Source organism: Lates calcarifer, linkage group LG8 (genome assembly GCF_001640805.2).
Source record: "Lates calcarifer isolate ASB-BC8 linkage group LG8, TLL_Latcal_v3, whole genome shotgun sequence".
Classification (NCBI taxonomy): domain Eukaryota; kingdom Metazoa; phylum Chordata; class Actinopteri; family Centropomidae; genus Lates; species Lates calcarifer.
In genome coordinates, this window is record NC_066840.1 from 4915001 (window position 1) to 4927475 (window position 12475).

Sequence of the window (12475 nt, forward strand, 5' to 3'; positions counted from 1 at the left end):
TAAGTTTTGATTGCTGCTTATTTTTTTATTATTATTATTATTATTTTAAATTTATTATTAAATGTGATGTGCTTGATTTGTGAAAGGGGTTATTGCTTGAATCTTTCCTGTAAAAGCCAGTCAATATATATTTAAATATCAAAAATATGTGTGAAACTGTAATTTTTATGACTTGGGTAAATACACTCTTGACTAATACTAATTAACTACTACTATTAACTCATGAGAAAAACACTTAAATGAAAAATCTCATATGTCTTTCAAAACACCTCTAAAATGATTAACATCTGCACATATAGACACACCACCACAAAACAATAAAACATGTTTCGTTTATTTTACATTGTACGTTCCCCATAAACATTTCAGCTGAAATGAACAAACAAAAAACACTGATCATTAGTTTTTATCAACCTCCACTCCCATATCTGCCATTGGTCTGGATGTTTGATGGGTATTAACATGAAAGTCAGCCGTGAGGCAGCAACAGCAGACACATTTCCAGCTTTTAATTAGCATCTCTGCACACATTCATCACATGTCCCACAACAAGGGAGCTGGAATCCAGTTTACACCACATTCATTTTGAAAACCAAACAAAATTAAACAAACAATAAAAAAAATCTGACATCTGGTTTAAACAAAACACTAAAGAACAAATGATTCAATACAAAGGAAACAGCTTTAAAAGTATGAGCCCAACACAAACCAACAATACAAATTCATTTACACATAGCTTTATACATATTTATATCTCATATGACTCCTTGCATTACCCACAGTGCTAAAGAATAAGCTAGAAATGCAGCAACGCTTCACAGTCCATCCAATAATTCAGTCCACAAACCACATTTTCTTATGAAATATGTCGATATTGTAAATCAACATATCTTTGTAAACATGGCACCAACACAGAGAACATACATCTGTACAGTTATCAGGCTGATATGAAGACTAACAGCCATTGAGTCTTTTTCTATCACAGGGCTGTTCCTGATAAAAAAAAAATGGTCAGCCTTACAAAATAAAGCAAACACTGATAGTCGGAGTGAAAACACTTGAGTTGAGGGAATCAGTCTGAAGTCAGCTATCACTAGCTTTAGCTATCACTAGGACACAAACAATGAGAGAGAAAGATTTACGTAGTAACGGAGCAATTTGAAGGTACAGTGCATCTTTAAATGAGGGTTTCACCTCAGCCTTGTGGAATAAGGAGTGCTCTAAAACAAGTGACCAGCTGAAGTCCATTCCTGGCAGGAGATCATTCACTGCCATGGAGGAAAGTAGCAAAAGCTTTCCTCTTCCTCCGGCTTGTTCCTGCGGGGCAATAACTTGTTGCAGACTGGGAGTGAGAGCATTTTAAAAACGTCAGCTGTGTGTCTGTTTTCCAAGTAGCTCCTCACTTACAGACCCAAAACAAAGCTGACTAATGATGGGGGTCCTTGCCACTTTGTAACTATACAGAAGTCAGTATGAGAGCATAGAGGAGGTGAGGCCAGAGGGCACAGCAGTTGTAACAACCATAGTGTGTGGACCAGAGGGCAAGTTTCTTATTTACACAATGCCATGGATTTATCTGGTGAGCTTTAATAGGTTTGCTGAGAACATCCAGTGATTTAGAATAAAACAAAACAAGTTCTTGCTGAGACAGATAAAGAGAAATGTAGCATTTTCTGTTGTTCATGCTTCCTTTGACGAGCCACTGAACTTTTACATCAGGAATCAGAACTTTACAGAAGTTTTTCATGTTCTGCAGAGTTTTGTTTTGAATCCTAAGGGAAAGAGGTGATGGGAGAGTGTGAGTGCACCGGTCAGTGGTGACAAACCAGGAGCAGGGCGAGCACCACAGGGAGCGTCGGGACCAGGTAACTCCTCCAGAGCGGAGCAGCGGGCGAGGAGACGCCTCCGACGCCGGCCGTGGCCAACCGAGGGGTCAGCAGCTGCTCCTGGAAGGTGAAGTCGTCCATTGCAAGGTTATCAGCAAGGTCTGAGAGGGAGACAGACAGAGACAGAAGAGATAGACGAGAGATAGCAAGAGGAGGCAAAGAATGAAAAATATGAGAGAAGCAGGAAGAGGGATGGAGACAATTAGAACAAACACTGTCACAAAACCTGAAAAACACATGTGGTATGTCTGTCCTCCTTTTGCATGATGTCTTACACAGCTGTAAAAACAATGTTACATAGGGAGAATGAGAAATCCAAGCTCCACATATAACCAGATGTCGCATGTTACTGTTGTAGACCCATGCTAAATCACGCACATTCATATTTTACTGAGAGAGAGTGCTAAAATGTGTATTTAAAGTGGTGAGATACTGAAAACAAAAAAATAAAATAAAACCACAGAAGCTGTATGAGATCACGTCTCAAAATCTGAAACATCCAAAGCATTTGTTTGATGTGTGTCATCTGTCTTTAAGAAAATATAACTTCACTGTTCTAAAAAATTGAAAATTTGTTGTCGGATTTTTTTTTTTTTTTTTTTGCCGGGAGATGCTCTGGGACAAATATGACCAGGATCATGTGACCATCAAAAATAGTCACAGGCACTGTGTTTCCAAATGTGACAAGCTAGCTTACCTTTGCTCTGAAGAAGACTGTGTGAGGTCCTAAACCATTCTGCATTTTAAAGGAATACCTAATTTTAGGAAATTGTATTAGACAAGAAGATATATATACCACTCTCATTTCTGTGTGTTAATGATGGAGATAGAGCCAGGAGGCAGTTAGCTTAGCATAAAGACTTTCTGGGATTCAAATACATGCCCACCAGCACCATTAAAGCTAATTAACATTTGTCAGCCCATTTCTTTAATACATAAAATATCAATGTAAAATATTCTTGGTGAACAGCATAAATGTTTCCTGGAAAATCCACGTCTTCATGTTTTAACATTTTGGTTGGTGTATGAATTAAAGGAGATATAATATATATATATATGCTCATTTGTGAGATTATTAGGTGTTAGTGGGCGTATTAGTGAACTTTTGACAGAGTATGTTTTTAGTCTTTATGCTAAGCCAGGCCAGAGTGGTATCAATGTATACTGAACTATTCCTTTCTCCTTTGTTCTTCCAAAGGTGATTTTTTATTTTCAAGACAAACTTAGTATTCACAGTTTGACGATCAGAAGATGAATTTGCATAGAAAATAAAACTAAACCTCTACCTTCCTGAGTACAAATTACACCCCTTAGATTTGACAAAATGGTTTAACTTCTGAGTCTAGTCTCTGTAGAGTGAATGTAACTCACTAATTCACTATGCTGTATATAGAAGTTGGCTTAACATTGACTCCAGTCTTGCGGCAGTACTGTCAGGAGACATTAATTCAATCCCTCCCACATGCAGCTATTATTTATTTTTGTGGATAACACTTTTGTTTTCAGCGTGTCGTTAATCATACACAGTGTTGTGTGTCTGTGGTGAGGTTCCCTGGGACTCTGAGAAAATAGTTAAATGACTTCAGGGGACGGTGTGGAGAAAATTACACCAGTGTGGGCTCATGCTCTGTACCACCGGTGACACCTGTCCACTGCAACCAGCCTATCATCCTTAACTTTCACCTCGCCCTCCACAACTACTGAAAAGATGCCCTCCAGCAAGGCACTTAACTCATTTGCTCCAATGAGGCTGCTCAGTTAGCAGCAGACTGTGGTTAGACTGGGAAACTCCCATGTGTCAGTGTGTTTTATTAAATGGATATGAGGCACGGGTTTTGTTGAACAAGGGCCTAGAGGGCCTTAGTTGGATGAAGAAAAGTTACAAAAAGTGATCAGCTCTTTAGTTTTCCATATGAATTCTGCATTACTCCCCACTCACTCCTGTATTTTACTGTTTTCCTCCCTTCTGTTCTGTACACTGCAGTGACTTCATGGTCACCTGCTGCTCTGCTCTTACTTACTGCTGTCTTGCTGCTCTACATCCACAGCTGTTCTCCTACTGACACTGAGCAGAGCTCTCCCTCTGTGTGTGTGTGTGCATGTGTGACATATTCTGTGCTGTTTTGTCTGACAGAAAGCTGTGAGGGAGACTGAAATAAGAAGGCTGAGTTATGAGAGAGGGCAGGAGGATATCAGTAATAAAGCAGCTCTATGGTTAGGAACGCCAACTATGAGTTGAGCTGTCCCCTGTCAAGCCAGATGCAGAACACTACTCCAGACACACACACACACACACACACACACACACACACACACACACTGGTGCATTTCTGACATACCTCTCCCTCACACAGTCTCAGGAGCTGTGCACATATACACTTACTTTCTCACTCGCACACACACACACACACACACACATTCACACTGTCACATCTGAGCTCCTAAAATAACAGATAGCGCTAAATTGAATTAGCTGTCTCATCTGATCTGTGTACTGTCCTCCTCAGTGGGAGTGATCCAGTGGGAGGAAGTGGCTGATCTGAGCCACTGTGTGATCAGAGGGAGCAGCCAGGAGTCCAACTAAAGCTACGGCCCGCTCTCCTTGAGTAGAAACACAGAGAATGGGGGCCCTTTCCTCCCGGGTCCCTGGTGCCCACAACTGCCAGGCACCATCTCAAACAGAGGAAGGAGGCAAATAAATAAACCTCCAAAGCTCCAAACTGCATCTCCTACAAATTTCTTTGCAGTTACGACATCGTTTGAACAGCGGCCAGGGGACAATTAACTTTTTTTCTCCTCCTGTGTCCTCTGACATGGCAGTGGGCAGACATTCTTCGGGGCTCTGAAAGAACGATTTGTCACTGTCGACAGCGGCGCACTGTACTGCCGAGCCAATTAAGCTCAAGGTGCAATTCGATACAGCTTTTATATACACTGTGGATAAGAGAGGGAGGGCGTGGGGGAGGAGGCTGCATGCGCGTCTGCATTTGTGCGTTTGTGTGCGGATGATTGAGTGGGGTGTGTGTCCCTGTGTGTTTGTGAAAAAGCGAGAGACAAAGTGGGAGCGCATTGTGTTGGTGTGCTTTACAGCAGCAATAATGTGAGTGAAAAAAAGAGTGTCAGGCTGTGAAAAAAATCCCTCAAACCGGGGGGGGGGGATCTTTTTTGCTAGTTTAAACACTTCGACATGAGCAGCACCACAGAGGGGCCTTGTTCTGCAGGCTTTAAAAACAACCCAATGGGGACTGAACACTATGCAAACTTAGATCCCCTACACTCCTACTCAGGGCTGGGACTAATAATATCCTGGTATAATTAGTGATGAACACCTGTGCCTGTGTGTGTGTGTGTGTGTGTGTAGCAAAGTATAGACAGAGTAAGAGTGAAAGAGAGGAAAACACAGACAGAAGTAATCCAGATTCAGCTTCTTTTTCCTTTTCCTTCCTCTTTCAGGGCCTTTCAGGGAGGAGCCTGGTCAGTGGACAGGCAGGGACAATTAGGCAAATAGATGGATAACTCCCAGCTATAAATAGAGCCACAGTCCCGACTGTGATTAATGTGACCAATGTGGGCCCTCGTGGCTGTCAGCGGAGCCGAGCCCTCCTCCTGCTCATCCATTCAAACCTTCCATTTTGAGACTATCACTCCTCAAAGGACGCCACCTTGCTAACGTACCCCTGTAGCTTTATCGTGGCCTTATGAGCTCGAGTTACGACCCAGGGGAGAGGTCAACAGTCCACCCATTGATTGGTTACACTGAAGGCTCTGGACTAAGAATGAGCAGGCAGGGCAGTCACATGCAAGTCAACAGCCGGGGACGGTTTCAGGGCCTTAACTTTATGTTCTCTTTAGCGACCATTCCTCAACAGAACAGATGAATAAATCCAGACTTTGGTTTTCAGGGGGAGCGGATGTTTGTTTGCCCCCTTACAACAGTGGCTGGAGTGTGTGTGCATGCATGTATACTGTATATGTGTGTGTGGTGTGTCTATCTGTGCAGAGGAGAGCGTGGGGGGGGGCAGGAGTTTTGTTTTCCGCAGTGTTCTGTGCCTGAGGCTTGTCGTTTACAGCTTGCAGTTGTCACAACAAGCAAACTATGTAGAAAAATTGCAACAGTGAGTGGAAAGCCACATTTTTCAGGGCACCACAACTACAGGTGATGATTACATGACTCCGAAAATCACAGGAAATGGTTCGTTTGTGCTGTCTTGCATCTTCTGTAAACATATTTCTCAGGTTCAGCTGAATTGCTTTTAGGTGAAGGTGCACATCAGTAGCCTGTTGACACATTATTATAACCCCTCTGGCGAGCGTGTACCTTCATGGTCCAGTACAGTTTATTCAGTACATGTGTGCTATGCACAAAGGCCTTTTTTTGGTCAGATAAGTAGGTGGAATGTTAAGTCTCCAAACACAGGTGCTCCTTATGAAACGGGAGAGATGGTTTAGATTGCTGCTACACTGGCAGATGATGTGTGCACATAACACACCTAAGCTGGTCAAATTTAATCTAGGTTTTCAAGATTCAACAGCTTAAAAGATATTATGGTTTCCGAGGTAAAGCAAATATTTTATCACTCAATCTCCACAGAGCAAACTATTCACTTGGATATTAAACTCAGCAAATTTATAAATTGAGGGGTGTATATGTGCGTGTAAGTAATCCTTCACCAGGAGCCGCCCTTGCAGAAGACAATGGTTCTGTAAAAACATGATAGGAGCTGCTGGATTGATTGGGTCTTATCTTGTAGAGGGTAACAGATAAAGAGCTGAATTGTGCTTATTGGCTTGTTGGTTGCATTCTGTAACTTTTATGACTCGGCCGAGCCTGTTTTGTCCGAGGACATTGCGGATCAAGAGCCAGGGAAGGAACTGAGGGAGCGGTGCGGGATGCTTCTGGCGGGAATGTGACCGTCTGCCTCCACACCCACAGGCTGACCACAGGGGCACTCGGGGAGGCTGGGAATGTTGGGCCAAGACAAACGGGACGCCCAGAGGAGGCCCTGCCCTGGGCCTTAGCAACAGCACCGCTCTCTGAGCTGCTCTGGCCTCCCAACCTCCACAACACTCACTGTTATTCTAGGCTGAGGTACCCTCCCACACAGAGGGCAAGAGAGTAAGACAGGGAGACGTGATGCCAAAGAGGACTGACATAAACAGAGATAATGGAGTTCTAAAGTCTAAAGTGAGTCTAAATCTGAAAAACTGAATCCTGAATGCATGAGCTTGCTCAGATAATAAAGGGATACACCCAACTGTCAAAAGGGGGAAACCAACCCTCCCAGACACTTTCTAAATCGTGGCTTTGTGGGACAAATGCAAGTCAACACCTATTAATTAACATGGTCAGTGAAGGGAGGTGGTGTCAGTGAGGAGATGACCAGCATGTTGCACCCATTGGCCTCTCCCTATGCTGTCCAAATTAAATTTACTCTAATGTATTTATAGTCTCCTTTTCCAGTTAACAGCTAATAAGATCGGAGAGAGTAGAAAGAGAGGAAGCTTGAAGAAAAATAAAACTTGAAACAGAGACATAAATTTTAACCGAGAATTCCTCGTAGCGCTGACGCTGTGAGGGTGGAAAGTGTGTGCGCGAGCGAGAGAGGTAAAAAACCATAACAAATCAAACATACAAAGAGTTGATTCTGCGCTGAGGGCGAGGGGCTCGATCAGGGCGGGGAGCTCTGCTGCGTACAGAGAGGGCCTGTGAACCCTCGGCAGCTCGGAGGTCGGTGCTGATGGAAGGTCAGAGGTTTGCAGGGAGCGCCAGTTAAGGGTGTTTCTGGGAAGACTGGACAATGAGGGTTCTTATCAGGGCCAGAGAGGGGCAGCAGTGGTCGTGCACGGAGACAAGCTGATGACCGGCGGGTCAGTGTTTGAGTTTGACATCCTGGTCCTGGCCAGGGAGCCTCCGAAGAACACATTCTTCAGATACTATCTTTATCTTCTAATAATGAGGGAAGCTGACATCCCACACAGATTTGTTTACATTCTCCCCGGGTCCAGCAGTCGGTCCAGTGAGGGAAATGTAGCTGGCAGATTGAGACGTGTGTTTGTTATGCAAATGTCCCTGCCAACAAACAAGCAGAATTCTCCCTGCATTCCTGTCACAGACAGGCAGAGTAGAAATAGAGCCAAGAATGACAATTTGGCCGGTCTCACTGTACACACAGAGAGCTCCTGTTGAGCAGTTTCACTGTCTATCTCAGCCCTTTTTAGTGGTTAGCCTGCGGTTTCCTCCAGCAGCTCAGAGTCTATCGACAGCAGGACTCCTGCAATGTTCGTGCATTGTTGAGTAACTTTCAAGAACGGTCTGGAAAAACAGAGCGAGAGCAGGCCACAGGGAGAGAAAGATGGCTGGAGGGAGAATTTAGAAGGTGCAGGTGGGAGTAGAGGGTTAACATGTAAAATGCAAACCACCCAAAACCCTCAACCAGGCTTTTAAGACATTCCCACAAAATGGCTGCTGTGTGTCACTGCGGCAGCAAGCGGCAGAGCAGCGGGCCTCGAGAATGGTCCCGCTGTGTGCAGAGTGTTTGTGGACTGTGGCTGAGCTGATGGACACGACCCAGGAACGGGCCTGGAATCAATTTAGTGCGTCCAAAAAGTGCCTGTGAATGTAAATAAAGCTCTTGAGCAAACAAACGCTTTTCCGAGAGGCACACACAAACACAGAAAAAAGCATAGGCCTACAAAATGAATCAAACGCTGGTGGGCCCCCCTCGTGTAGATGATGAGAAACCAGTCGGCTCTGTGCGCTTGTATCCACAGAAATTAAAACCAGGGCTCTTCTTCCTGCCTTCTGGGTAATCTTAAGGGTTTTATCCCTGGATTGATTTGAGAAAGCTCCATGGCGGAAGACCAACAACGGGTCCAATAAGAGGGTAACTTCATCCCCCTGTTCCTCTCCTCCCTCTTTTCCCTCTCTTTTCCCATCTTCCCCTCCACTGCCACCACATTCAGCCCCAGAACTGGCGACACACAGGGCCCTGTGGCTGGCTCCAGTAAGAACAAGAGTGAGAGACTGCAGCTCTTACTAGCCAAGCCTGTTTACACAGATGGTGGCAAGCTTCATTATTTTTGTGAGGGGCGTGGTGGAGGTGGGGAAGGAGGAGGATTGGCTGAATTTACAGAGGTTGTTTATAAGCTCAAGGAGGGACGGAGGCAGAGAACATTGGGTCAGAACACTTCCAGTGTGTTCCACATTATCAGCCTTTCCACCACCACCACCGCCCAACCTTTCAACACCTCCTCTGCCCCATGGCTTTTACGTGTTCATCAATTCCAAGAGCTCCAAAAATATTATATATCCATCTTGGAAAACAGTCATTACTTTAACTTCACCATTAATCATCTAAAGCATAAACAGATTTTAGTTGGCTAAAGAATGATTAGTTTGTCAGCCAGGGATGAGAACAGCAGGCATTTTTTTTCCAAATCTGTTTTTGGAATGAGGATTCTGATTTTCAGCGAGGCTGCAGATCGCCTTAAACTGAGCAACAACATCTGTTCTTTTATCTGTATCTCTTTTATTTCTCTGGGAAAAAAATCATAATTATGCTGTTTCATACCAAAACATCAGATTGGTTACAGAAATTTATGTTATTACAACCAAAGATTGGAGATATTTAAAGAGATCAGATTGTAATGTTACTGGTTTGTAATTTCAGTTGGCATAAAATAAAAAAGATTTAAAAAGAGTCTACAACTAAACTGGTGTGTCTGTGAGGCTGTATTTTGGCACAGTGACAGTGCTTTGAGCTAAATGCTAAAGTCAGCATGCTAACATGCTCACAATGACAGTGCTAACATGCTGACGTTAACCAGGTATAACATTTACTATGCTTACCATCTTACTGTAGCATCTTAGTATGTTAACATTTGCTAACTAGCACTAAAGGTTGAGGGATCACCAAAGTTGATGCAGCATCCTCTGGGGATCATGACTGTTGATATTTGTTGAGATATTTTAGTCCAAGGTGTTGGACCAACAGACATTAGTCATGTTTATTATATAAGAATAAATCCCCCTCATCTCATTTTCAAGGAGTCCCAAGTCACTGCTGTCCCTAGAGACTCGCTGCTGTGCATGTCTAAAAATAAAGTATCTTAAACACTTAAAGTCAAATCCCAAATTAACACAACCATGGCTCATTTTAGACTCAACTCTGCACCTCTGATAGCAACATAGCAAATCTGTTGTCTGTGTTTCAGATGAAAAATGGATTCGTTCCTTTCTCTTCACGTTTTGATAGATGATGTCCAAATGGCCTCAAACAGTGATACTGTTTTTATGCCATGTTATCATCCGGTTCTGCTCAGACTCAGGCCATGTGGGCACCCAGATTCCTCGTCCACCCAAACACCTGCGTTCATCCTTGCACATCTGCAACATCTGAGCCTGTCTCCTGTCTCACGCTAACCTGTGGCACGCAGGCCCTCTACCTGGCAACCACATGTGGACGACTCTTAAACTGGGAGTACATTCATGAGCGCAGTGGCTCAGGTAATCATGTCTATGAAACTATATGGAGCTTAAACAAGGAGGAAACAGCGTACACAGAGGACGTATCCAGAGCTGCCAGAGCCAATGTCAACAGTGTCTGGATTATGGCTACTTTGATGAAGACATGTGGCAAACACTACTGTGGACGACCGGCGCCGTGTGACTCACCTATCAGGTGCCGAGGGTCAGGGGTCACAGCTGCAGTTAATTAACATACCAGGTTCTCATATTGGCAGCACGTACGGCTGTTAATTCGACCCACATACAGAGTAAAGAATGTTTAGGTTTCCCAGTGTATCAACCTTTAGAGTTATCAAAGGTGTTTTTGTCTCTTTCTGTTCTTTCCCTGAATTCTTTCATCACCTTCTTCTTTCTTTTACTCAGTCCTTTGTTCCAGCCACAAAATTTGTAGCAGACCTGAAAGGTGAGCCCGGCCCGGTCTCTCATCGTAAGCTGCATGTTTCACATTACAAGAATATTTCTACTTTGTGTTTAGCTAACCCCTGGCGATGATAAAATGCTCACGAGCTTAGAAGAAAGAACAGCTTTCCTCCAGAGTGCTTACAGTGACCGAACGTCTGAGCGCAGGAACATAACAACAGGTCTATTCACGCAGCTTCTGCTGAGCGCAGCGAGGAACAGCGCACAGCAAAGGTCCATCCAGCTCAGCAAGAAAACACATGAGGGAGAGCTCTGGGCTGCTCAGCTGTGACAGTGCCCAACAACTGTTGGATTTCAGATTGCTGAATATTTCCAAACTGCATCAAAAACCCATTTTAACACGTTATTTAGTCCAGCAGCTAGATGTTAGACTCTTAAATAGTCATCTTTATAAGTGGTTTAGAATTGAGTGGTCACCTCCTGTTATAGAAACAGACATTTTTGTGGATTAATTCCACCTTTTCTCAAAGTTGTTTCAAGAACTCCAACATTACTTTGAGACTAGTGGAGTGATTTACTGTTTCACTGTGCTGCCATTTATTTCCCAAAACTTCAAGAGCTGCAACTCAGCTGGAAACAAATGATTCACCTCACTGGCAGGTTTTCAGTATCATAAGGGAAGCAAACATTTTAAGACTTTATACAGTAAATTTACTCAGTATTTGCCTGTGTTTTTGTGAGGCTGCAGTCTGAAAATATTGCGGTACAAATCTGAAGTGACAGCAGGGGGGAAAAAACGAAGTGAGGACAAGTGAATGAAGAGAGGCTTTGAGAGAAATCTGCAAGCAGGTTTGTGAGGACTGGAGATGGTGGCAGGTTCTTTGTTTTCCCCACAGAGGCCGTACAGTGTGAGGCCAGGTGTGCATGAAAGCACGGAAACACAGGTGAGCCCTCATCATGAGTCGTATGACATCACAGATAACAGCATTAAAGAAAACTACAGAGACAGACAAACCTTCTATATGACTTTTTTTTACTTGTGTTGATGTCACCCTACATTTTACCATCTAACATTATTCCATAATTATCACTTACATGGGCTTTTAACAATGTACATATAGTGCAGCAAGTGACTTGAGACAAACCATTTCATCATCTCACTGCTAGTATCTTACCATGTGTTTTCATATGTGGACTCATAATTGATTATAGCTGGTGTGATGGAGGTCTACAAGTTGTGAGCCAAACACTGGAATATTACAGATCTCCCACCACTCAAATAAAACATTTACATCCTCAAATGATTTAGAAATAAAAGCTGATAATATATTTTTTTAAAAATGGGACACATCACCAGGGAGGTCACAGTGAAGATTGTCTCTGGTGTGTAATCTGTAACCGGTCCGGTGCCTGGCTGTTAGTCTGGCTTTGTAGAGGTGGGGGGTGGTGTAGGGGGGTTGCCCTGTCCTGGAATAGCTCTCCTGACCTGGAATGCTCTGGGGAATGTGTGGCGTGGGGTTTGATTGGTCAGGAGGGGGAAGTGTGTGTGTGTGTGTGTGTGTGTGTGTGTGTGTGTGTGTGTGTGTGTGTGTGTGTTGTGGGTGAGTAGCATTAGTGATCATAACGTTACGGAATCTGTGTGGAGAATGAGCGAGGACAGATCAATCATTATGCACGTTTGGGAACATCCTCTGTGTGGTCA

General features: G+C 43.7%; 1 protein-coding gene across 1 annotated transcript in view; it reads right to left on the minus strand.

Annotated features, from left to right (window-relative positions):
- Positions 1 to 314: 314 nt before the first annotated feature.
- The window catches only part of gpc3 (glypican 3), a 95780-nt gene continuing 83619 nt past the window's right edge, over positions 315 to 12475 (minus strand). Inside the window, exon 8 of the mRNA XM_018669503.2 lies at positions 315 to 1987. Coding sequence (XP_018525019.1) covers positions 1812 to 1987 — 176 coding nt within the window. The 3' untranslated portion in view covers positions 315 to 1811. The remainder of the gene's footprint in view (positions 1988 to 12475) is intronic.